The sequence below is a fragment of the Misgurnus anguillicaudatus genome, chromosome 15 (genome assembly GCF_027580225.2).
Source record: "Misgurnus anguillicaudatus chromosome 15, ASM2758022v2, whole genome shotgun sequence".
NCBI lineage: Eukaryota > Metazoa > Chordata > Actinopteri > Cypriniformes > Cobitidae > Misgurnus > Misgurnus anguillicaudatus.
Genome location: NC_073351.2, coordinates 36589857 through 36617682, shown reverse-complemented (window position 1 = coordinate 36617682; position 27826 = coordinate 36589857). Strand labels below are relative to the sequence as shown.

The window sequence follows — 27826 nt, the reverse complement described above, 5'->3', positions numbered from 1 at the left end:
CACCCATCATCACTGACTCCACCCCCTTTTAGTGCTCATCAGTTGGAATGTTTTATTATTTATAATCATGGCAGAATATTAAAACAATGAAGATTGAAATCACTGACATCACTCCAGAGTCTCTCTGAACCGAACACAGAAGAGCCCGAAAGACTCTGATCCATCAGAAATCTCTTCATTATTTCACTTCTTTAAATATAAAAACAGCTAAAGAGTTCTCAGACTGAACCCTCTTCATTACTGGAGTGTGTTTGTGTGTACCTGTGTATGATTGTGTGTGTGTGTGTACCTGTTTATGAGTGTGCACAATAGTGTGTGTATGAGTGTGTGTGTGCACGTACAACCGTGTTGTTTATGTGTACCTGTGCATGATTGTATGTGAATGTTTTCTCACTTGAAGACTTTGTGACTCTAGTGAACACACATTCTGTCTCAATGTAAATGACAAATCAACAAATACAAGTTTTGAGATAAAAACTGACCACATGGCAGAGGTGATGTAAGACAAACAGGCAGTACATGACATCTCCAACAGGCACTTTGACATTGAGCACCCGCACGCATCCTGACACACAATATAGAGATGTGTATATGTGAAACATGCATGGCTCAGATTTCACCCCCAAAATAAATGAATCATAAAGAAAACAGAGCCCATTCTAGCACCACTTCAATGCTTCGGACTGTAGGATTATTTACATGGCAAAGAAATATTCTCATGACATATAATGCCAGAAACATCATCCTTATCACATATAACACAAATCATTATACAGTATTTAAACTGAAGTATTTATACATCATGGTCCTGTATGTGTTGTGCAGTCTCTCAAAACATTAAGCTGTATGAAGTGTCTATGATATTTACAGAAAAACATCCACATGCATCACAGGATAGACATAGACAGAGTAAAAAATATGATTATCTGACATGAATCATAATACAAAATTTATTCATGTTTTAAAAAAAAAGCATCTTATAAAAAATGATTTGAATTTTGGGGTAAAATATGAGCTGCATGTTTTCATTAGAATGACTTGAGCAAAAAACTAAAGAAAAACACAGGAGGAAAAGACCGGCAGTCCTCACTGATGCTATGAGAAGAATCCAGTGAATAAAGAGGAGGAAATACTGACACATGCACACACACGTGTTTCTCTTCTCATATTAATAATGATGAGATTGTGTCCACGTCCCAGCAAACACACACACACAGAAGGACACAGAGTCCCAGTTCAAATGTTTTGTGACACAAGAGTTCCTCTCATCCTCTTTTCTCTCCGGTGGGTTCACAGATGTAACTCTTTGGCTCTGATGTGCTGCAGTTTCTCCCGCAGCATATGAAAGGAGGGTCGACCGACGGGATCCAGCGTCCAACACTGCTTCATCAGATCATATACAGCGGCCGGACAACCGTCGGGAGGATCCATCTTATAACCTCTCTCCACCCGCGGCACAACTTCCTTCAGCGGCTGAAAACACAAATAAAGAGAGGAGCTGCCTCTGACTGACATCTACTGGACAAACATTCAATAACATCTACAGCTGCATCACCAAAAATACCGTACAAAGATGTTTCTCCCTGTCACCGTTCCTGTCATGCGGGTTGGTCAAGATATTTCCAATAACTGTTTCACATCTGTACTCCTAAAGCTACACCAATCATTTATTCAACATTAAGGACTAGATTTACTACACGGGCCAATTAGCATTAGATAGGGTTGCAAAATTCTGGGAATTTTCAAAGATGAAAACTTTCCATATGAATGAATGTGAATATATGTGAATTAACAGGAATATATGGAAATTAACGGTAATATATGGGAATTAACGGGAATATATCCCATATATTAACAAGAATATATGGGAATTAACAGGAATTTATGGGAATTAACATGAAATATATGGGAATTTGTAAAAAAAAATTTAATCTTGCAGCATAATTTTGTTTAAAACAACAAGATTTAAAGGCGGAGTCCACGATGTTTGAAAAACGCGTTGGAAAAGGAGACGGGCCGACTACCAAAACACACTTATAGCCAATAAAATCAAATCAAATGCCGGGTTGCGTATGTGTGGGGCGGGTCTATCAACAGAAGGTCCAGATTCTATTGGGGCAGGGGCGTGTTTGTTTAGGTGATTTCAAATATAAACATTGGCTTTCAAAAATCATGGACTCCGCCTTTAATGCAATTTCAGTTGAATGGCTAGCCTGCACATTCATCAGTCACATACACATCAGCACACTGCTTACTGAAGGGCCATTAAGGGCACACCCCCTACATGTACTTGCATTCATTCACAACATGCACGGATCATTTCTTAAATCCTGCACACAAAATAACGTCAAAATGTCCATCTCTGATGCATTCAAGTAATTTGTTTAAAATTCCTTGTGCTGTGTGTTCATATTATAAATATTTCTAAAGGGTTTTTGATTAAATAAATCCCTGGCTTGATGAGTGTAAGTATCAGATTCTTTAAAATTTTTATTACCTTGCATGCATGACCAAACAAAATGTTTATTTATGTTTGTATATGATATAGTTTATATTCATTTCCAAATAATTCCCATACATTTTCCAATTTGGAATATTTCCAAAATTCCCCAGATTCCCATTGAAAGTTTCCAGAAACTTTCCACCCTTTTGCAACCCTAGCATGAGAGCGCAATTCCAAAAAATGCTGATGGAGTGTTAATATTTGCGGGTTATTTATTAAAAAGGCACGAGATATAACACAGACGCACCAGCTGATTTCCATAATGACCAACACAATCTACTAAGGGGCTGTCCACACGGAGACGCGTATCACCGTATACGTATAAATTTGTTATCGTATTTGCGTTTCATCCACACGGATCCGCCGTTTTGGGAGACTGAATCCGCTATTTTTTGAAACCGGGTTCTAAAGTGGATAAATCTGAAACCGACACCCTTGTGGTTTCGTCTGTACAGCCAATCCGTATATTTTGTAAAGCGAAAACGTCATCACATCACGTGTCGGAAGCGTCACACGTAACAGCAACAACAATAACGGCGGACTACGTGATTGTGTTCGTGCTACAGAAGCTACTAAAGCCTACTAGCTTTATTACAGCAAAACCTATATTGCTTCTGTGCAATTGTGGTGACCAACAAGCAATAATGGACAACACCATATGTTGGTTATGCGCATGCTCAAAGTCTTCTTCTTCGTGTATAGTGTATATCTGTGGCAGAATTACAGCGCCGCTTTCAGTCGGTTTCAGTGGTTTCGTGTTTACGGATTATTTTTTTAGAGCAAGAAAAAAAAATGATCGGATAGGGAATGCACCAGCTTCGTGTGGACATAGCCTAAGAGCAGCGCAAATTAGTTTAGGGTCACAAATAATCAGAGCTGATGAGGTCCGAGTGATCTACTAACACCTGATGAGCTTGAGTTCAGCACCACAGCTGAAAATTTAGCTAACGAAAACATAGGACACTGAAAAGAACTGGAGGACAAAACAATGAAGGTTTAACAAGAGGTTTTTAAACACCTGCTATTGTGTGACTTCTCCTAGTGATTCCTCTTTTATTTACTTCAGCAAATAAAAAATAAGATTGCTTAGCAAACAATATTTTTGAATATGTTCCTCTAGCATTACAAATAAACTGTTATATGTTTAAAACATGCCCTGCATTGTACCACATGCTCTCTGATGCCTCTCCTTATCAGCTACAATTGCAGCCATTTCAAGAGAAAAGTAATTAAAGACATGCTGTTTTCGGCGTTAAATAATGGCGCAATCATAAGTAAATTGTGAATCATTTAAATAATCTCCTCCCATAAAATTTTCGTCAAAAGGGAAAACCCTAGAAATGCAATACGGTCAGTCCTGTAAATAACTAGAACACACCTTTTCAGTGCTAATTATCCACACTGCACGTCTTTAGTAAATCCTGACATTTGTTAGTTTATGATCAAATTATTTTTGCACTGCTGCAAGCAGTAAATCTGGCCCTAAATGTGCGTCACGCTGCAGACGTTTCCAGCTCAAACATCATTCTGCAAACATAAAAACTTTATTCTGACATACAAGAAATACAAGAAAATCCTCACAATTCTGGGGTACGGCACTCGTCCGAAAGAGTAAATCTCCCAAAGAAGAATTCCATAACTCCAAACATCTGATTTAGTGGAAAACCTCTGCCAAAAACAAATGACACGAACATCAGATCCGACTGAAGAATCACAATGTGTTAACAGTGAGAGATTAATCTAGTTAATGATCATCTACTTTCTCACGCAGAGCCTCTGGTGAAGTCCATTTAATGGGAAGTTTGCCCGTGTCTTGGGTGGATGAAGCCTCTTTGGTCAAACCGAAGTCGCTCACTTTGGCAATGTTTTCATTGGACACCAGGACGTTACGAGCCGCCAAATCTCTGTGTACGAAGTTATTGGTCTCCAAATACTCCATGGCATCACATACGTCAACAGAGAAACACGAAGATCACAGAAGATCAAAACTAAACACTACACAGAATCAATGTGTTTCACGTGACTTTACTCACACAGAGAAATTAAAGAGACACTCGCCCCCGAGTACTGTTCGACCCCGTGAGCGCAGGTAATCCACCAGACTGCCCTGTTACCCACAAGATCACTCAGATCAAACTTTATAATCAACATTTAGGATTACATTTAAAGAACAGAAAAGTCAATCTGCCCTTTTCCATGTACTCGGTGACAATGAACAAACTGCCCCTCTCTTCCACAATCACCCCTAATAACTGCACCAGGTTATTGTGTCTCAGCTGACTGCAGACAACAAACAAACACGCACACACACACACACACATACATACAGAAAGTTAAATATACAGTAAAGTATAATGTGATGATTTATTGGTGATAAAGACTCACGTCATGACTGAAGCTTCAGCAAGAAACGCCTGAGCCGTGGCGTCATGTTTGATACACTTTACAGCCACTTTTGTACCGCGGTACTCTCCAAACTTTACATCTAAACAAACACACACAACAATTCACAAAGTTTGTGAATATTCATCATTATTGACCGAACATCTGAGATCAGTGACCTCTGACCCTCACGTACCTCCAAATTCTCCTTTGCCGAGAGTCTGCAGAAGTTTCAGATCTTTCCAGTTCAGAGCCCACCCACCTACAGACACAAACCACAGATCATCATCATTAGCTGCGTTTCAATGACCCTTTAAATTGTGCAAATTTGCATTGCCAATATTGAAAATACTGATGGAAAATTTCGCTACTCATATACAATGAAGAAAATAAGTATTTGAACACTCTGCTATTTTGCAAGTTCTCCTAGAAATCATTGAGGGGTCTGAAATTGTCATCGTAAGTGCATATCCACATTGAGAGACATAATCTAAAAAAATCCAGAAATAACAATGTATGTTTTTTTTTAACTATTTATTTGTATGATAGAAGAAAATCAATGTTAATATTTGGTACAGTACCCTTTGTTTGCAATTACAGAGGTCAAATGTTTCTTGTAGTTTTTCACCAGGTTTGCACACACTGCAGGAGGGATTTTGGCCCACTCCTCCACACAGATCTTCTTTAGATCAGTCAGGTTTCTGGCCTGTCGCTGAGAAACACGGAGTTTGAGATCCTTCCAAAGACTCTCTGGCTTTAGGTCTGGAGACCTTGATATGCTTCTTACAGAGACACTCCTGGCTGTGTGTTTTCAGGTCATTGTCATGTTGGAAGACCCAGCCTCGACCCATCTTCAATGCTCTAACTGAGGGAAGGAGGTTGTTCCTCAAAATCTCGCAATACATGGCCCCGGTCATCCTCTCCTTAATACAGTGCAGTTGCCCTTTCCCGTGTGCAGAAAACACCCCCAAAGCATGATGCTACCACCCCCATGCTTCACACACAGTAGGGATGGTGTTCTTGGGATGGTACTCATCATTCTTCTTTCTCCAAACACGTTTAGTGGAATTATGACCAAAAAGTTCTATTTTGGTCTCATTTGACCACATGACTTTCTCCCATGACTCCTCTGGATCATCCAAATGGTCATTGGCAAACTTAAGACGGACCTGGACATGTGCTGGTTTAAGCAGGGGAACCTTTCGTGGCATGCATGATTTGAAACCATGACGTCTTAATGTATTACCAACAGTAACCTTGGAAAAGGTGGTCCCAGCTCTTTTTAGGTCATTGACCACCTCCTCCCGTGTAGTTCTGGGCTGATCTCTCACCTTTCTTAGGATCATTGAGACCCCACGAGGTGAGATCTTTCATGGAGCTCCAGTCCGAGGGAGATTGACAGTCACGTTTAGCTTCTATCATTTTCTAATGATTGCTCCAACAGTGGACCTTTTTTCACCAAGCTGCTTGACAATTTCCCCGTAGCCCTTTCCAGCCTTGTGGAGGTGTACAATTTTGTCTCTAGTGTCTTTGGAGAGCTCTTTGGTCTTGGCCATGTTAGTAGTTGGATTCTTACTGATTGTATGGGGTGGACAGGTGTCTTTATTCAGCTAACAACCTCAAACAGGTGCATCTAATTTAGGATAATAAATGGAGTGGAGGTGGACATTTTAAAGGCAGACTAACAGGTCTTTGAGGGTCAGAATTCTAGATGATAGACAGGTGTTCAAATACTTATTTGCAGCTGTAACATACAAATAAATAGTTGAAATATCATACATTGTGATTTTTTTTAGATTATGTCTCTCACAGTGGACATGCACCTACGATGATAATTTCAGACCCCTCCATGATTTCTAAGTGGGAGAACTTGAAAAATAGCAGGGTGTTCAAATACTTATTTTCCTCACTGTATATAGCAAAAAAGTTTTTACACTTGAGGTGGTTTTTCTGGCAATTCAAGAGAGGCGCAATGGAAACAGTTTATTCATTTTTTCAGGTCACCTGATGCAAGTAAGTCATATAATTATTATTTGAAAATGATGCAGTATGAACTAAAACCTCACAGAAACACCTCAATACGTGTCTGTTCCAAAGTATAAGACGCTTTCCTTATCAATAATGTTTGGATAACACTCTTACATCTCTTCTGATTTAAAATAATCTACTATTAACTTCAAGAAACACCTCATACAATGCCGCTCGTAAGTGTAAGGGGCTTTCCTTGTCATTAATGTTTGGATAATACTCTTAGGTTAAAAAATAATGCCTAGTGTGGTGAATGTGATATTAGTAAACCTACAACATCAGTCGACGTGATGTTTGAAATGACTTTTCAGCAGAGGAAAAACTTTTGAATATCATTGGTTAATGGAAATGGCGTCATTTTGCAATAGTCTTTTGTCAACATTTAAAAAGAAGCTAAAGTTTTGCACAAATCTGCAAAGGAAAAGCAGCTACTGTTAATCTAAACACATCACTAACCCTAACCTAACTCACCATCAGTTTCCCCTCTGTCTTTGTACAACCCAAACTGTCGTCTGTTGCCTCACAGCTTTTGAGTTTATAATTCATTGATATACTTTACAGAATTAACATCATAGGATCTTTATGACTAAATGTCGATTGTTGAATGATCCAGTAGAGGATTTATAAGAGCACACAGACGTCACGTTACTCACTCCTCAGAAACTCATCCTGTGCCGCCACAGTTCCCTCCATCAGTTTGGGTTTGATCAGTCGTGTGCACAGACCGTCTGCATCTTTAGTGTAGTGCTGAGAACACACACATACGCACACACACACACACACACACACACACACACACACACACACACACACACACACACACACACACACACACTAAAGTTAATATACACTCTCTACACAAAGTCTGACCATTTCCTGTATGAACATGGGAAAAATGAAGCTGAAATATCATGAGAAGAAAATAAAGGCCACAGTAAGAGTCAAAGATGACAACCCAAGAGACCAAATGCATGCTGGGATAGAAATGAGATATGAGAGAATGATGTGACTGTGAGCGTATCACTCACTAATGTCACTGAACAAAACAATCTGATCCCAGATGGGATGTAATGCTGGTTTAAACACATACACAAATAACATTAATCTGCAGTATACCACAGGGATGTGCTCTATTTTTCTGTGCATTATTTTTCAGTCAATGCAAGTCTATGAAGTAGTACCAGGTCTGTCGATGCATTGCAATTTTAATATCACTATGACAAGTTTAACTGAAATAACAGATTTATTTCATTTGAACACTGTTGAATTATTTGAAAATAATGCACACCAAAGCTGGTAATGCGGCATGACGCGGGTGTGCGTTATTTTCAAATAATTTAAGGGACCGGAGTCAATTATTCCTCTTATAACACTTTTATCACAAACATTGCTCTGGTGGTTATTTTAAGATATGTGGTTATTCAAATCTATGTGTTGTTTATTTTGCTTGTTATATAAATAAACTACTTTAAAAGGACGTTGTTGTTATTTATTCATAGCGGCATTAACCGGAAGTTACACGTTGACCACGAAAGCCACTTGTTTATGTTGTTACTGCTGAAACCGCCTATAAAGCATGAGTATATCAAAGGAGATGACGGTAAGTATTATCGTTTAAAATTTAATTATCATTAAAACCATGTTGGATTACCGTGATTTTAATTAACGTGATTTTGAAAACTCGCGTTAAATCCTGTCCAGCCAGAATCAGTTTGACGCAGGCGTACACATGAAACATAATTTTTTGCACAATAAGGCATTTAAAGGATAATGCATTGTATTCGTTCACTGTAAACTTATTAGACAGATTTATTTATTTTTTTTACCACAGAAATAATTTCAGGGACATGAAATATTAAATTGTGATTTCCATCTCATTTGAACAAAACCATGATAATATTGATAACCGTGATAACTTTTGCCACTATAATCATGATATGAAATGTTTATACCGTCCCATCCCTAATCAAAATTAAGTCACAACCTCGAACTTCGAATTAAAAAATGGGATCGTTGATGCTGCCACGCCCCTATTTCATGTCCGGTCGGCTGCCAAGTGGGAAAAAACACGAGTTTAATGCTGCAAGTCAACCTCCTCTAACTAGGCTAGCTACAGCCAGTTAAAAGATGGCATGGCAGATGCAGGAGACACCACGAAAGATGCTCTTTACATGGTAAAAAAAACAGCAAACGCCTTCAGCTGAACTCAATCAGAACACACGCGTCCAAAGCAGAACGGCATCTGTGACAAGATTGGTCGTTTCTCTAAACTGAGAACTGTTTAAGTTTCACAACAACTTATTTCAGTTGCTTAAGAGTTATGAAAACAGCATTTAAACATGACTTATTAGGGTCTCACAATCTCGTCTGACGGTAATAAAAGCATGTTTTTAAGGTGCAAAGTACTGACAGGAATGTTCATCTGAAAAGGAAGTTTTGTTTTATCAGGTATGTGCGTCTACCATATTTGTACACTGGCAGCATGACTAACATGGCAGGGCATCTCCGGGTTCAAGGTCAGATATTATATTTCATAAAAGTCTACTCTAAAAATGGCATAGCAGAACTGAACCGTGACCTTAGAATTGAAAATGTAATCGAATCGAGGATTTGGAGAATTGTGACACATCTATGATTTGCATAAGTGTTTAATCTTTGTTACATCACATGACCATCACAGCGAGAACGGTTATTTATCTAAAATCAGCAGCTCACACTGCAAACATACTCATCTAAACCTCCAAGCCTAAAAATAAACTTCTGCATGCTGTGAGACCCTGTGGTCATGTGACTCTCATGAGGTGTGATGTCACTCATCTGACTATAAACTTACACCTAGACAGCAGAATATCACACAAATCTGAGCGTGGTCCACCCTAGCAACCAGTCAGTACACCCTAGCAACCACTCAGTACACCCTAGCAACCAGTCAGTACACCCTAGCAACCACTCAGTACACCCTAGCAACCACTCAGTACACCCTAGCAACCACTCAGTACACCCTAGCAACTAAATTTAGCAAGATTTTCTGATGAGTGATTTATTTGGGCCACTAGGTGGCAGAAAAACTTTCAGAAGATCAACACAAGAACAGCATGAGAAGCTGCGGACAACGAACACGTCAAAACTAACAACCTTCTACATGCATTCAGTGTTTTGAATGTTGTGTATGCAGACAGACAGGGAGACAGACAGGGAGACAGACAGACAGACAGACAGACAGACAGACAGACAGACAGACAGACAGACAGACACACACACACACACACACACACACACACACACACACACACACACACACACACACACACACACACACACACACACACACACACACACACACACAGGTCTGCTCATGTTTACAGAGAGCATCATGACATTGATTCACGAGTATCTTGTTGTGACACGCAGTGAGAACAGAATGAGAAAATAAAGATGAACAGGAGTGAACGTGAGGAACAGCGAGCGCACACAAACGCACCTCCACCAGCTGCATGAGGTTGTCAAAATAAATCTCCTCATCGATGGTGAGTTTTCCGCTGTGATAGATGATGCGGTAATGTTCAACTTTCCCCTCACAGCTCACACACAGCGTGTAGTCACCGGGGTAGTTTGTACTCTCACGCACCAGAAACAGTCCGGTCTCGGGCGGATACAACAGCCGCTCCGCCTGATCTCGTGTGATCTTACCGTGAAACCATCTGAGATAGAAAGACATACGCTCAGAAATCAGATCTGTGGAGCAGAAGTTTAAAGCGATCAGACGTTTACTCACGGCATCAGACTCAGTTTGCCTCCAGATTTAACTCCTTCTCTCTTCTGGACGTAGTTGGCTGGGATCGTCCCCTCTCTGCCCAGTGTATTCTTTGCTTTGTACCAGTTTGGGTCCTGAATAAATAAATAATCAGAATGTTTCATGTAATCCTTCTGAAAAATGTTAAATGACATCATCACCTAAGCCCTCCTCTTACCTTAGTTACACAGATGATGGTTAGTAAGTCTCCTCTGTTGAAGGGAAGATCTTGCTCTGTACTGCCTTTGAATGTATATCGAGCCACACACTCGGTGCCGGCCGGCCATGTTGCCTGCAGCAGTAAAATAAAGCAGTTCTTCATCTTGACTGACATCATCATCATCATCATCTGAATGTTCTTCACACACATATGAGCTGATAGTGTGTGTGTGTGTGTTTACCTGTAGAGCAGACATGTGTGTGTGTGTGTGTGTTTGTGTGTGTGTTTACCTGTAGAGCAGACATGTTGAGTGTGTGTGTGTGTGTGTGTGTGTGTGTGTGTGTGTGTGTGTGTGCGTGCGTTTACCTGTAGAGCAGACATGTTGAGTGTGTGTGTGTGTGTTGGTCTCCTCTATAAGTGCGTTACACTGATGAACACCATCAGAGCTGTAGAGATAAAACACACACATCATACAGTTACATCATATTCTCTGTGTGTGTTTGTGTACAGCTAAACACAACACAACATTAAATACAACAATGTAAAGAAAAACAAATCATTAGACAGACTGTGACAGACAGATGACGCTTCTCAAATCATCAAGAACAGGAAGTGAAAAACTGACCAAAAATCCCACAGAGGGCAAAACTGACAGAGATTTTCCATTAGACTACTGAGGAGGAAGTGTGTGTGTGTGTGTGTGTGTGTGTGTGTGTGTGTGTGTGTGTGTGTGTGTTTGTGGGTTGGCATATGCGGTTTAACGGGATGAAGTGTTTATAATGACACGTTTACTATGCTATAGCCATGTTTACGGGGACATAGAAAGTGATAGAAACAACTAACATACTACATACTAACATACTAAAATGTTAGTTTTTCATCGATTAAATACTGGCAACAGGATTTTGTGACATTGGGGTTAGGGACTGAGGTAGGTAAGGGGAATAGAATATAACAGTTTAGAAAAATATACAATATACAGTAGAAAATGCATTGCGTCTATAGAAATGTGTGTGTGTGTGTGTACGTGTTTGTGAGAGTATATAAGTGTGTGTGTGTTACTGGAATACTGTATTGTAAACGTACAGTAAAATAATAAATAGTGAACTATTTGATAAGAGTTGACGTCTTACACGATCAGATAACATTCACTGGAGTAATACATGTCTTTACTCTGCTGAACACAAGGGACGACATTTGTGACCAATCAGTTTATGGAGCACCATTGACTTTCATAGTAGGAAAAATACAATGGAAGTCAATGATGTTCTTAAACTGATTGGTCACAAATATTGCTCAAAATATCTTTTTTTGTGTGAAAATAAAAACATTCTGATTGGTATATCTAACATGATGTGGACTACATCTCCTATCTTGTGCGCTTCAGTATAATGTCTATCTGATGTCATGTTCACCTGATGTTTTTATGGTGTTGCAGTCCAAACCGCTTAGCTATTAGCCATAATTTCCACAAAATCCAATCACACAGCTTTAAATTATTATTGACTGATATTATAATTAAAAAGCATCCATGCATTATAATTGCTCATTGTTTTACCGTCAAACACAACTGAATCAATAAAATATCCACAACCGGGTCTTAAAATAAGTTATCCCATTCCTCTATAAAGAAGTGTACGGTAGGGTGATTCTCACGAAACCATTGAAACACCACGGCACTAATGATTTTAGCTTTAAAATGTGTAATATAGTAACTAGGGGTGTAACGATTCATCGTGCAAATCCGCGTTTTTTCAATGAATTAATTTGAATGAATTACGGTGAAATCCCGGCACATCCGAACGCCAGAGGGCGCTCCCGTGCAGAAACTCCCTTTGTGCCACACAAGAAGTAGCATTACAAACGCTATTCCAGGAAATGTCTACACATGAATATTTATACGCTGTTCTTCAAATTGTTTCAGGTATTTTCATGATAATAAAGAATATTTAAAATTATTTTGTTTAACGAGTGTTGCTTTTTTAAATGCACGTTATAAACGACTCCGACTCATAATGATTTTAGATTGATAAGGACTTCCTACTGACCAAATGCCGTAATACAGGCACAAGCTGTGCATAAAACAAAGAATCGCAGCCTTGCGATTCAGAATCGATTTCAGACAGGCATTTTTAATGAGGACCGCGATTGAATCGTGATTGAATCGTTACATCCCTAATAGTAACATTAAAAAGCATCAGAATTAACACAATACTGTGTTCTACCTTGCACAATGTGTGATTTCAACATAAGAATTTATAATTGTAAATTTTATCTCATTTTCTGCTGAAATTCTCATTACCGCAATGTGTCTGGCTGTGTTTGAACATGCGTTATGTTGTAATTTAATCAAATTAACACAAAAATATTAAGAAAAAAATAAATGGATGTTTTGCTAGACTACTTTAGATGACAGAAAAAATATTTACTGAATATTCATGTATAATAATAATAATAATGAATGAAAATTAGGAAAATGATGTGTCCATGCCTGATGTTCTCATCCTCCGCAACACTTTTTGAGAACAGTTTAAGCACACATACAGAATTTTAATAAAGTTTGATTTTGAGTGACCAAGCACATGGACCAGTTACTTCAAGATGGCTACCAGGTAAGATCATTTTTTTACAGTTAATTTGAAATATTGTCTTGTCAGAATGCTTACACGACATTTTGATTATCATTACCGCAACAGATGCTTATTAAATGTTAATTTAATTAATAGAAGCATAATACTTTGATTTTAAATGCATGTGCAGAATCTCCAAATTATGTTCTTTCAGGTTTGTCATGTCATTTTGAAAATATGTCAGTGTTGATGTTTTCTGACTGTTGCGGTAATGAGATTTTTTAGGACTAATTTTTTAAATGATGTTACAAAAAGTGTTAAATGTAGGGCTGCACGTTTTCAAGTTTTTAATTAATCGTTAACTGACACCCTTAGCGGTTAATACTCGGTTAACCATATTATGCGCAAGGCAACCCAGAGATACAGACACACGAGAAAGGGGTAGTTATTAATTTTTAACACCTTTAATAACTGGTTGGACCACATGTAAAACAAAATTAATTTATAGAAATAAAACGCAGTGGTAAGGACAGAGCAGCTTAAGTATGTCTCTGACTTTTGCGTTCGCGGGGATGGTAGGCTGGGCGAAGGTACTCGCAGGCTCTGCGGCCGCCTCTCTATGATGCCCGGGTGTTGGCTGGGTTTGCCGCGATAGTCGGTGAAACGGTGATTGCCGGTGCTTCAGCCTCCCACCGGTTAGATCACTTGCCCACCCCGACACCGTCTTTCACCGTCGTTTTGATATTTTCTTGTAATTAAATCATTTAGCTTCGTTAGAGAGAGCAAACACTTATAACTGAATGTGTCTGCTGCATGAATTCACAGCGGAGCTGAACGCGAGTCACGTCACAAAGCAGCAGGTGTCAGATTTCATTTATTTCTGTCTTTTTTTTGCGAGTTTGCGAGGCGAGCTGAATGACCAGACGATAGCAGAAGCCGCGTGCTTACTCGTTTTTGTTAAAATGCACATATATGATGTTTAATATAAGCGAGATAGCTTTGTTGTATTTTTTATCAAGAAAAATAATAAACCCATCATTCAAGCAGCGCTTTATGGAGGAGTAGCCGGTTGCACTGCTTGGAACTGGCGAGTTCTGCGAGAATTACCTGCGCACATTAACTCAAGCACTTAATTAAACCAGCTGTTTATTCATAATTATTGTGATTACACTTGTCTGTCTGTTATGCTTTTTTATTTCTAACAGAACATGATTTTTAGGGGTGCACAGAAAAATGTCGATATACACTACTATACAACAGTTCTTTCTGGTTCTCGAATCTGACTGGCTAAGAGCTATACGATATTGTGCTGATAACAGCACTGTAACCGCTTCACCTTTCGTATTATTCCGCCACCTAGTGAATGGAGGTCCTAAGCAGGCTCATCTCTGAATGGAAAAACACAGACGCGCTGTTTGAATCACTCTCCGTGTGTGTGTCTCATTAGTTTACTAGCTCATAAATCAGTCTGTGAATCCCCAATCAGAAGTTATTCCGTCAAAGATCAGCGCTCTTGGATGTTACGTTACAGTTAATGGGAGAAATGTCTTGTCACATCGTGTGGATTATTAACACTTGGAAAGAGGAATATAAACACTCGTTTTTTTCTGGAGCTATATCTCTTATCAGAACGCGAAAACACTGTGGAACTGCAGGTAAGCACCGCAGCTTTTAAATGTGGACATTGATCATTTACTTTATCGTGACGTGACTATTAAAACATGTTATGAGATATCGCCACTGGTATATTTATAAGCAGCATGCAAAAACATCTCTCTGACACTTATAAAAAAACAGTTTTATATAGTACTGACAAGAACAAAGTTTAATAATAATAATCGAGTGCTCGTATCACGTTAAGAATAAATGAGAAAGCAATAGTAACGTTATACAAGTAGTTTTATTAACTTTTACCTCGCGCCAAAACAATAACAACACAAAAGACACTAAATATGAATAAGAAAACAAGTAATAGTTTGATCATGACACCAAATACTGCTGATTTGATCTCATTTTGACGATCATAAACAAACAAGGCCAACATGAGAGCCAGGGTATCTCTTTCAGAGATGTAGCCCAGAGAGGGCGGTGGTCAGCGGGGCGAGTGAACACTGACGTCCGCTCATGCTTTGGTTCTCATACGTACCGAATCTCACTAAGCAAACATTCAAACAGGTGCTATCTTTACTAATCGACTGCAGATTTAAATATAATACATATACATTCTCGACTGAACTAATCTTAAAACTACACTTTGTGACCAAGAAACAGTAATATAAAGAAACGGCTTTTCCGTCCATTGAGTTGTATGAGCTTCAAAGCAGCCGAAAGTGTTACCTGTCATTCTGGACGCCCTCAAATCCGTGGCGGAAGAAGTAGTTCTCACACAAAGAGGCTTTTAAAATAACTCCGTTGTTGTTTTCTAGTTTTCGTTTTTCAAACGTGTGCCGTCGAACTGTTGTATAAAAGCAATATCGCTCGAGTAGGAGTGTGATATAGCTCTATATCATCACGGCTGTGATTAGGCCAGAGGCACGAGTGCCGTAGGCAATCACAGCCGTGATGATATAGAGCTATATCACACGACTCCGAGAGCGATATTGCTTTTATACAACAGTTCGACGGCACACGTTTGAAAAACGAAAACTAGAAAACAACAACGGAGTTATTTTAAAAGCCTCTAAATAATGCGTGGCTGATTACTATTCTTAAGTCGCACATACGATAATAATCACAGCTATTTCAAGTACTACGGCTTTTGTTCAGTAAGTCCTTATCTTTCTGAAATCCCTGTTAGTTTGAGTCGTTTATAATATGCATTTGAAAAAGCAACACTCGTCAGATCATTACACACATTCTTTATTATTATGAAGTGACAGAGAAAGACGTGAAAACATACAACACTACACTACAAGTTACATTTATCATTTATAATCAAGACATCCTGAACAGCATGCAGTCAGTGTATGAGAAAGACACAGCAGTGGTTCTGGTTATCTGCTGAATGCACAACCACATAGAACGAGAGATTTTAGCTCTTCATCTCATGTCACAGAACAACGAAAAGAGTGTCAGCAGTATGTAATAAAAACTTCCTAAAACCAATACAATGACAAATGCGCTTATACTAAACCAGAAATAAAAACTTTATTAACAATAAGCTCTTTGTTAGACATCTTTTTTCTCTGTCATCTCCTGTCGCCGTCTCTCTCTCTTTCCCTTTGCTCGCGCTTGACCGTGCACGCAGGCGGGTGTCCGTTGCTCAACATAAAGTGCTATATAAGCCTTGTTGTAAGTTTCTTAAGGCAGAATAATGAATAGGTTTTATTTTACATTGTGTGCGTGAATAGAAGATGAGATTCATATCTGTTTAGCCAGGACTCATTTATGTGATCGAATGTAAATAAAACAGTTTTAACAAGTCAGATATCTATCTGATCAGATAAGTGACCCGATGTAAAAGTGTTAAGATGTACATATCGCTATCACAAGAGGCAGCAATGCATATCGCCACATGGATTTTAGGCCATATCGCCCATCACTATACCCAGCCCTAGTATTCTCGGCATTCGGCGGATGTTTTTCGTTATTCGGCCAAGAATTTTACTTTCTGTGCATACCTAACCAAAAATGTCCTACCCATTTCTGTCCATTACGTTGCATAATATAAAAAGGTATATATTATTTATTTATTTTTTTGGTATAAAAGTGTTTGGGTTTAGGGTAAGGTTTGTAGTGGGTTATGGTGGTAACATTATCAATAAAATGGTTTGGGAAATGATACAGCATCTTTGTAGTATGAAAGCTTTGTAAATGTTTTACGTTTTGTAGCTGTAAAAACTTAATAATGCTATGATTAAATGTTGCACATACGTCTACATTGTACGCTACAGCATCCATTTACTCTATGCTAAACATACAAAAAAGTACATTTTGTGTTTTTGAAAGTTAGGTATAAATACTACATATTAACAGTGAGAGCAGACTGAATGACTTGATGATGTCAAATGATTTCACTGAACCTGAAGTCAGTCTCTTCATATATATATATATATATATATATAGATATAGCCAGAAGTTAAAGAGGCTTTATAAAGAGATTATGAGTCCAGTGATGTCATAAACAAACTTCCTTCCTTCCTTCATCCGCTCATCTACTAAACATTTGCCAAATAGGGTAAAATCCTCGACGTCTACAATCTACTGCACCTGTTTAAAGAAGAGATCTGAGAGAAACAACATAAAAAACACTTACTGTCAATCATCTGTCTTCATGACTTTAGATCAGTGTTGTAAATGAAAGAAGAGCTTCCTAATGTTTGTCAATAAATAACAAGAGCCAATAACACAGCTTTAACTGCATCTTATTCACATTTCTATCCCAAATTATCATAAATAAGCAGTAAAGAGTGAAAAATATGTTGATTCTGACGAGCAGACACAGCACGGTCTGCTGACATACGGATATAAAACCTCACTGAACATGCAAATATTGAGTTAACAGTCAACACAACAACAGGTCTGAACCACAGGCACCTGCAAGACCTCAAGAGCACTGATCACAGATCAGATCATACAAGATTCATCACAAAACATCTCTCACTGAAATCTCCATCAAATTAGCGCAAATATCAACTGCAGAATAAAATACACGTGTGTGTGTGTGTGTGTGTGTGTGTGTGTGTGTGTGTGTGTGTGTGTGTGTGTTTGCGGGTGTGCGCGTGTCTCTGTGTGTGTGCGTGCGCGCGAGTGTTTCATTTTTGTCGCTACTTTTTTAATGTTCTCACCTAAATGTTTTCCCAGGTATAATGTTGTTGCACACTAGCTTACACACAGCACAAGGACGTTTTAAACTAATTTATGTAATTATGTGTGCAGGATTGATGAAATGATTTTCGCATGTTATGGATTATTGCAAGTACATGCAGTGGGTGTGTCCTCAATGGCCCTTCAGTAAAGCAGTGTGTTGTATGCATGCGACTGAAGAATGTGCCGGGTAGACCACCAACTGATATTGCATTAAATCTTGTTGTTTTACAAACATACAAAAATTATGCTGCAAAATATTTTTTAACTGCATTAAACGTCCCTGTTATAGACAACTATGCAATTCCCAGTTTATTCACATTAATTCCCATTTGTTCCCATTAATTCCCATGGAATGTCCAGCCTAGAAAATTCCCAGAATATTTCAACCCTAAATGTCACAAATCCAGATTGAAGAATAATGAAGAGATCAGACCTGCAATATAACCTTAGGACTCTGAAGATACACTGTCAGTAAAGGAGCGCCATAAAGACGCTGCAGCTCCCCCTTCTGTTTTTTCGAGAGATGTGCAATCATTGCGGTGATCTGAAATCATCACGATGAGGTCAAACAATCGTGATGAGAAGATTATTTCATCACTGTGACAACCAGTGGTGTCAAAAGTACTCATATTCATTACTCAAGTAGAAGTATAGATACTAGGGTTTAAAAAGACTTTTGTAGAAGTTGAAGTATCAACTCAAGCTTTTTACTCAAGTAAAAGTGAAAAAGTACTGGTTTTAAAACTACTTAAAGTATAAAAGTAAAAGTAATGTAAGGAAAAAAATGTCATTACGGAAAAAAGCCTAGGCCGCACCACAGGGGCCTATTGTGCACTACCCTATCTCCTCTTAAAAATGTTTCTAAAGGCCATAATAACTATAGTGTTATTAAAATGTTAATGTTAAAAATTCAATTTAAATTCAATTCAATGTTAAAAATGTGGGATGCACTAGGGCCAGGGGTATGCAATGTCAGTCCTGGAGTGCCGATGTCCTGCAAATTTTAGCTCCAACCCTTACAAAACCTTGACTACCTGTAGTTTCAGGTGACTTTTTCAGGGGCTTTTAATTAGACCTGGAGCTAAACACTGCAGGACATCAGAACTCCATGTTGCCTACCCCTGCACTAGGCTATCTGTTTCAACTGCATACGGTATATGCCCATTAAAAATGAACGCATTTTAATACAATGCAAACAAGTACATTAAAGCAGTGGTTCTCAAACTGGGGGCCGCGAGATGGTGCCAGGGGCCCCAGTTTTATAATATTTCATGAAATACATTACTTTATTATAAATTCTGTGTGATTAAACCTCAGAACAATAAGGCTACTAAACAAAATCAATACATTTGTATAATTTAATATGTTTTGTTTAATTCAAATTTTATTTTTTAGAATGATTTATGTCATACATTTTTTTTTGGGGGGGGGCTGTGAAGGAATCCACTGTACACAAGGGAGGCCGCAAAAAAAATGGTTTCATAACCACTGCATTAAAGAACCTTATATGTGTACTACTGAGCATTATATATAAATATTCAAATATTATAATGGTGCAAAAAGTCAAAATTCAGAGCAGGGCCGCTGCTGGCCAAACTTTTACAGTGGTGCCCTCTTTAGTTAAAAAACAACAAACTATAGTATGTGTGAGGATAGAAATATGCTATTGTTATCATTTATAACTGTATTTTGACAGCAACACAATCTACAATTACACACATATGCAATTATATATTACAGTTTTTTTCGATTGCTAAACGTCAGTGGGCACAACTGGAGTCACATGTGCAAAACTCTAACTACAGTCTGCACAGCAGCAGTTCATGTGGACCAAACTCTAGATCGTTTTTCATTGCTTGAACACAGTTTTCAAAACTTTACACACTTATCCCATGACTTTAACCACAACCTGCACAACACTGTGAATTTACAGCACTTTGTTCAAATGCTAACACACTGCTGTCAAAACTGTGAATCACACATTCAAAACAGAAAAGATTTCAGCCTTGTGCCTTTCAAACACTGCTAACTGCAATTTCATATAAATATAAATTCCAATTTCATATATATATTTCATATATATAAAATATTACCTTTCATGTACTTTTAGTTTCTACCTTTTTTTTCTCATTACTGTAATTCCGCAAATTATTCCAAGCAAACTGCTAATTTTCATTTACCTTAAAGAATTATGACGTTCTAAATAAAATAATAAGTCATGTGATAAAACAATAAATAAATCATTCTTTGAAGAAAACATTACTTTGTATGAAGTCACTGAAATTGTTCAATCTGTAAAGATAAAAAGTGAGTATTTTGTGTATTGGTGTTTGATGTTAGTGTTTTTGTTGTGAGTGACAGTGTGTGTTATCTCAGTGAGGGTTGTGTTTAGTGTTTGGCTGCACTGAGCTGTTTTGAGCCATGTGTTAAGGGTTGTGCTCACGTGACTTTTGGTAGTGCAGACTGTAGTTAGTGTTTTGCACATGTAGCTCCAGTTGTGCCCACTGTCGTTTAGCAATCGAAAAAAACTGTAAAGCCTATATTTCTGCATCTGTACCAGTGTAGCTAATGGACTTCAGCTTAATCTAATGTGACAAAGCTGATCTTACATGTCAGTGTAAATCCAAGTAATTTTGAAGACTGTCTTTCTTGTAAGTAAATTAAAAGTCAGGTTTAAGGAAACAGCTGATGTCTATTAACAAAAGCAAAAGTTGGTATGTATGGGTATGTGTTTGATTGATTTAACACTCAAGCATTTAGCTAAGTAGGTTTTGTTAATGCAAATAAAATTTAGGGCAGTTATTACAAAACAACAATATCTTTGGCATGCTTCAAAACGCAACGCAGCACAATGTCATTTAAGTTGAACAACTGAAGTTACATGATTTAAATTGGTACATTGTTATACTATTTAAATCACACAGATGAGTTGGTGTCAGCAGCCAGCTATATATTTACAGGCTTGTGAATGTGAACTGACCTGAAAGTGATCCGCGAGTTTTATTTCGTCCTTTTCCATTTGAAGGCAGAATGTCGCGTTCTGTTACTTTACAAACAGATGGCGGATGATATCAAAGCATCGCGAGAGCAAACTGCTCCAACTGCTTCGCATGCTTTCTAATCGCTCTCGCGGTTCCTTTTTATGTTTATCTTTGCAGCGCTATCAAACAAACTTTTGATCATCTGCAGTCAGCTGGGGGGCGGGGATTGCGTACGGCGGGGATTGCGTACAAACCAATAGGGTGTCGGAATGGTGTATGTTTATACTTCTCATCCAACCAACGCATTCATCCGGATGATGCAAATTTATCAAGATAGGTTTTTAACGCTGAAGCCGGAATGTAAAAAAAAGAAAACAAGCCGAAATTAAAAGAAGTAACGAGGCGATTTTTAAAATGTAAGGAGTAGAAAGTACAGATAATTGCGTGAAAATGTAAGAAGTAGAAGTAAAAAGTCGTCTGAAAAATAATTACTCAAGTAAAGTATAGATACCCAAAATATCTACTTAAGTAAGGTAACGAAGTATTTGTACTTCGTTACTTGACACCTCTGGTGACAACCCTAGCTCAAATTATGGCTAAAACGTATTAATCATTACAATGAGCTAACATTACTGTGTGTTAACTACAGATCTGCTGCCAAACCTCTCTTCACACACTCTTCATTTTTATTTTCCACAAGCTGTTTGTTCCAGAGGTCAGTTTACCCACAAGCTAGACCATTAAACAAATACAGACCGCTAGTTAACTTTAGGCCAGGCACATAACTACAACATCAAAATGACCCTCCAAAATGAGTCATATATATTTAATTCTGAGGAACTGTTTTGCACTTGAGCCCACTATGTTTTTTTCAGTCCTAGTCCACACGTACATGGGTATTTTTATAAATGTTTTTCCTTCTTCATTAAAAGAATCTCACCCACACAAACACAGTAAAAAAAAACGATGTTAGAAGATGATACATCGTGCAGTTCTGCTCGCTATGCTTCTCAATGAATTATGGTGAAATGTTGCTACATCCAAAAGCCAGATGGCGCTCTCGTGCAGAAACTCAATATGGGCCGCAGGAGAAAAACCATTTACACACGCAGCTCCAGGAAATGTCGATGCATATTTATATCGCTGTTCTTTAAACATTTTCAGATATTTTCATGATAATTAAGAATATTTATAATGATTATTAACATTGTTGCTTTTTCAAATGGATGTTATAAATAACTCAAACTGTGATTTTAGGTTGATAAGGATTATTAATACCCATAGTACATGAAATAGTTGTGCATACTAGGGGTGCACCGAAATTTCGGCCGAAAATAGCATTATCGGTTTCAGGCCGAAATAAAAAATCCAGCCGAAAATGTAAACCGAAAATGAATGTCAACCGCGCCCCTCCCATCTGTGCGCTAGCGCTTGGGTTTCACTCACGGTGATCAGTCGTCTCCCACCCCTCCCATTCGTGCTCAAGCAGGTTTCACTCACAGTCGAGCTGTTTGCACGCGTCTGCAAAGATTAAGCATGTCTTGATGTGTAAACTTTAGAGAGAGTCGCGCTAATGTGTCCCATACTGTAATCCATTAACATACATTTGGCGAATAAAGAAATGAAAAACAACGTAACGTTTTTATATGGAGCGACTGTTGCGCTGTTTGGGATTCACCCTCGGTCTCTGTATGTGCACACGTTTAAGTGCCCTCGGTAGTGCACATACGAGAGAAACACATTTAAAAAAAAACAAGCAAACATAAAATCTCTCTGTTATTAACAGGGCACATACAAACAAAATGATCTCCACGGTATTCTTTTTCTAATAAAAAATGTGTTTATGTCTTAAGTGTATGTAGATTACAGTCAGATTAACCTAAGTCTGTGTCATTAATGTTAATCAAACAACCCATGACAAAGAGACAAATAGCTCTAAAAAATAATAATATATTTAATTTATTGTGTTATGATTCATTTAATTTGATTTCTGTACCTAATGCTAATTTCAGATGTTATTAAATGTACAACTTTGTTCTCTTTTATAAATGTTTGCAATTTCTTTATTGTTTATTAGATTTTTCCCACCTGCTTTTTGCTGATCCGAAAAATAATCTGATCTGTGCCTCAAAAACTGAACTGTACGTTTTTTTATCCGTCACACAAAGTTAGTACACAGTGATAGCCATAAATGCAATTGCACTAATAATTGGCATAATAATTTCTTTCGGTGTTTCGGTTTTACGGCCTTGGTTTCCTTTTTTCGGTTTTCGGCCAAGAATTTTCATTTCGGTGCATCACTAGTGCATACCGTATTTTCCGGACTATAAGTTACACTTTTTTTTAATAGTTTTTTTTGGTCCTGCGACTTATGACTATAACTTGTAAATCAGTATGAATACATTTTGAAATATATTAACCCTAGAGACATCATTACCGTCTAACAGCCCTGAGAGTCTGCTATATGCTGCTCCTGTATTTATGTAATTCAATGAATTCAGTGATGTGGGATGACGAGCCTGCGAACTTGATGCTTGTTGGCTTGTTCTGTTTATTTAGCCTATTCAACCTTCCAGGTATATTCAGTATGCTATTGTTTATCGTGTGAATAACTGATAATGTTACGTTAACGTGCGGACATCTATTCAGCCTGCTGTTCTGTGAGTTATTGTTTAGTTGAATAACTTGTCTTTCCAGATTAAATGTCTGTTCTTCGACTTGGACTTCATTAATATAATTTTCTAAATAAATGCGCTGTGTGGTCCATTGCGACTTATATATGTTTTTTCGTCTTCATGACACATTTTTGATTGATGCGACTTATACTACTCCGGAGCAACTTATAGATCGGAAAATATGGTAATACCGCCCTTGCAATTCAGAATCAATGAATCAGAAGCAATGTGTGTACTGCAAAATATTGTTACACCCCTAACAGACAGAGTTTTGAAAAACATGCTATAAATCAAACCGACAGGTGGCGATATAACCCTAAGGGGGAGTGCCGTGTACACCAAATTGTTTAAACGCGGCTAAAAAAGCCAGGCGCAACGACATTGGGTGTTTGTCAACGTTTTTTCAGCTAATAGGGTCATATGAAATCAGTTTTATTTTTTCCAAATTCCATTTTATTTATTCTCAAATTCGTTGTTTTCAGTTTTTATCTTTCTGGATTCTGGTTTTAATTGTTAAATTAAATTTCAGGATTCAAAAAGCATATCTTATCATCTCAAAACATTAAACTAATACAATTTAACATCAATTTAATGAAAGTTTTATTGAAAATTACAAAAAAGCCACCTTGTGCGCGCAAAGGCAAAGCCAAGAAAGTAAACTTTTCCCTTTTTTGTGCTGTGTTCCACCTGCTTGCACTCGCCAACGCTTGTCATTGTTTGCAATGCATAGCGAGAAACAAACGTACCTTTCTTTACGTCAAACATTACACAAAAGGAAAATATTTCTGAGCATTTCTGTCAATTTATTTGCCAATTAATGAGTTATAATGGGTTTTAAAAATGACTGAATCCAAAATTTGCCAAATTACCTGAAATTCCACGTTGTACAGTAAATTCAATTTTAAGGCTTTGATTCCACAATTCTGTACATGTTTTCCGCATTGTGGAAATCCTAGTAAGCTAAATGCTTTGGTTGCTATGATAGTTCCGTTTTGTTTATCAATTGTTGAATAATGGTTGGTTGGTAAATGGACTGCATTTATATAGCGCTTTCAACAGACTCATGGACATCCAAAGAGCTTAAGAAGTTTTGCCCCAAATTCACTCATTCATTCATACACAGACGGTGGTGTCAGCCATGCAAGGCATCATCCAGCTTGTCGGGAGCAGCTGGGGTTAGATGTCTTGCTCAAGGACACCTCAACACTTGGTCAGGTGGAGGCTGGGATTGAACCACCAACCTTCTGGTTTGTAGACAACCTACATGAACCAATGAGCCAATGCCGCCCCAATTGTTGTGACATTAGTCCCACCTCTTCTCCACTGTGATTGGACGGTCACGTGAGAAGTGACATTGACGAGCTGAGTGGTTCACCCAAAGTTGAACTTTTTTTTTTAACTGTGGGCACTCAATGCTGAAAAAACCCGCCAGCACTTCCATTGGAAGCAGTTGAAAACACACACCGGTGTAAATGCCTTGGTGTACACGTCCTCTAACCATAAAGACACGTTATCCAATAGAAGTCTGAAAAGAAAGATCACCGGTTCTGGTAGTAAACTGGAAATCTCCACACAGCACTCACTCCAGTGTCACAAGCCAAAATCTCCAGTTTCCACGACTTCACCTGGAGTTACTGAAAATCTTCACCCTGGCACGAGTTCAGTTTCAGTGACCTGCTACTGTCTTTACATGTAACCGAAAGACCAAACTGCTTAGAAAGAAATGGTGGTTTTGAAAATACCCGTGTTCATGTGGACAGGGCCTCAGATGTGCACACTTTCTGCTGTATTTTCTCAATAACATGTTTACTGTATTCAGTCAAATCTAAAGATATGTTATCATCACATTACTGACGTATGACTTCATTACTGCTCCATGCTATCACCACAGTACATTTTTGTAATCATCTTCGATCAAAAACTGATGAAAACCTCCAGTGACAGACGTTACATTATATGATCTTCTAGAGTCAGTAATGTTGATCAGGTCGAAGTTAGTTAAATCTTCCACATGATTCTATGGAGTTAACTGATTGTGTTTAATGACAGACATTAAAAGGAAACAGTCATGATGATCATTTGCATGTGCGCTTGTGTTTCATTTCACTGCACACAGACACACTTTTACTGTGAGAACAAACGCTAGGACACACGCACGACTGAACACAACAAACACCTGAACACCTCAAGAAAACCACATTCATCCTAACACAGAAAGAGTGTCAACACAAATAGATATAACTACTAATAAATTCAGTTCACAGAAGAAACCTTCATTTCTATCAACAACATGCAGGTGAAACTTGTTTATTAATTGATCTGAAGGTCCTGGAAGTCACCCGTATGTACCAGGCTGGATGTTTTGGCACAAGGGCGTAAGGCCACAGACAGGACAGACGGTGACCATGTGTGCTCCCGTCTGCCCATCTTTAAAGGTGCCATAGAATCTAAAACTGTATTTATCTCAGCATAGATGAATAATAAGAGTTGTGTACATGTAATAACAAATTAAACACAATTGTTTCCTCCTTCTTATGTAAACCTCGTGCATGCAAAAGAGCGCTGGAAAACAACCAATCACAACATAACACCAACTGTGACGTTACAGTCCAGATTCACACCCCAACATTAAATTAATTACCATGTTGCTACAATGATAAAAACAAAGTTGTGACTGCTGAGTTAGCACTATATGCTAGCGTTTAGGCTAAAGTTCTACTATTGACGTTACAGTTACGTTTTGCAGGTCCATACTGAAAAAAACACAAACTTATCCCTCAGAAACGTCCATTAACAATCTCCAAACAATTAATTATTCCTCAAAATCTGATACAGACTCAAACATAAGATCTGTTTACACACACACAGAGCTACTGAAGGAGAAACAGCCAATCAGAGCAGAGCTCAACATTATTATTCATGACCCTTTCAAATAAGGTATTAATAAACCATTTCATTCTAAAGGGTTGTAAATGGACATGTAAAACTGACTCTGGATCATTTTTTTAACTTAATAAAGACACAAACCTTCTGTGTAGATATCAGAGAACAATTTAACAGATTATTATAATGCATTCTTTGGCACCTTTAAATCCCAGATCCCTCATCAGACAGCAACTGAAAACCCCACATCATCACCTGATGACCAAAGACTGACAAACAACATGAGACAATGCTTGACAATAACCAGTTTTACATGCTACCAACAGCCTTCTTGGTATTATGACAACAACATACAACACCATGGTATTCTTCTATTATATTGTGATATACTGTATACACAAAGTCACTTAATGTGGTGGTCATTGCCTCCAAAAATAGTGTAGTATAAGCTGTCATACGTCAAAAGCCACACTTTATATTGTAATAGTATTGAATATCAGTGCGTGTTGACATGTTTTAGCACGTTTGTAAAGGAAGGTCAATTTAAAGAATTTAAAACCTCAAGCTGACCTCAAACATAACACAATCATGTTATGCAGGGTAACACGAGCACACAGCAATAACATTAATCCCCAATATTAAAGCAAATCAGTTCAACAACATCAGATTGTGTTTAATATCCATGATCACACACGGCAGTCATTAATACTCAAACATATCAAGATCACAAATATAAGACCAGGTAAAGTGCATGTGTGTGAAATTATGAATGCATTCATCTGCATAAAAACACACAACACAGCGCAATGTGTGCAGTAATGAGATGAAAAGGGGTTTGACCGCTGCTGGACACACACACAAACACATTTACTCACCATGAAGCTGTAAGCTTTACACCTCTCGTGATTAGATCTGATCATTCAGTGTTTCTAGTTTTTCGACCAGACAGCGCGAATCTGGCCTGTAAGTGAAGAGGAAATGAAATAAGATGAAAAACGTCCACGCGCTGTTTGTGTTTCTAGCTCATCCACTCTGATTCACT

At 38.1% G+C, this 27826-nt stretch overlaps 1 protein-coding gene across 4 annotated transcripts; it reads right to left on the bottom strand.

The window, feature by feature from the left end:
* Nucleotides 1-26: 26 nt before the first annotated feature.
* Nucleotides 27-27826, bottom strand: LOC129418886 (tyrosine-protein kinase CSK). 4 transcript variants are annotated; one of them, XM_073853903.1, is made up of 14 exons: nucleotides 27660-27826; nucleotides 11269-11312; nucleotides 11157-11194; nucleotides 10885-10998; nucleotides 10689-10801; nucleotides 10395-10614; nucleotides 7567-7660; nucleotides 5082-5147; nucleotides 4889-4988; nucleotides 4695-4783; nucleotides 4546-4612; nucleotides 4263-4467; nucleotides 4085-4171; nucleotides 27-1473 (listed from the first exon to the last, which is right to left on the bottom strand). In XM_073853903.1, the coding sequence occupies exons 3-14, from the start codon at nucleotides 11169-11171 to the stop codon at nucleotides 1291-1293; spliced, it is 1353 nt and encodes a 450-aa protein (XP_073710004.1). In that variant the 5' UTR covers nucleotides 11172-11194; nucleotides 11269-11312; nucleotides 27660-27826; the 3' UTR covers nucleotides 27-1290. The 4 variants fall into 4 exon arrangements, with proteins under 4 accessions (XP_073710004.1, XP_073710005.1, XP_073710003.1 ...); XM_073853904.1 differs by having other exon boundaries at nucleotides 11157-11188; XM_073853902.1 differs by lacking the exon at nucleotides 11157-11194 and having other exon boundaries at nucleotides 11233-11312.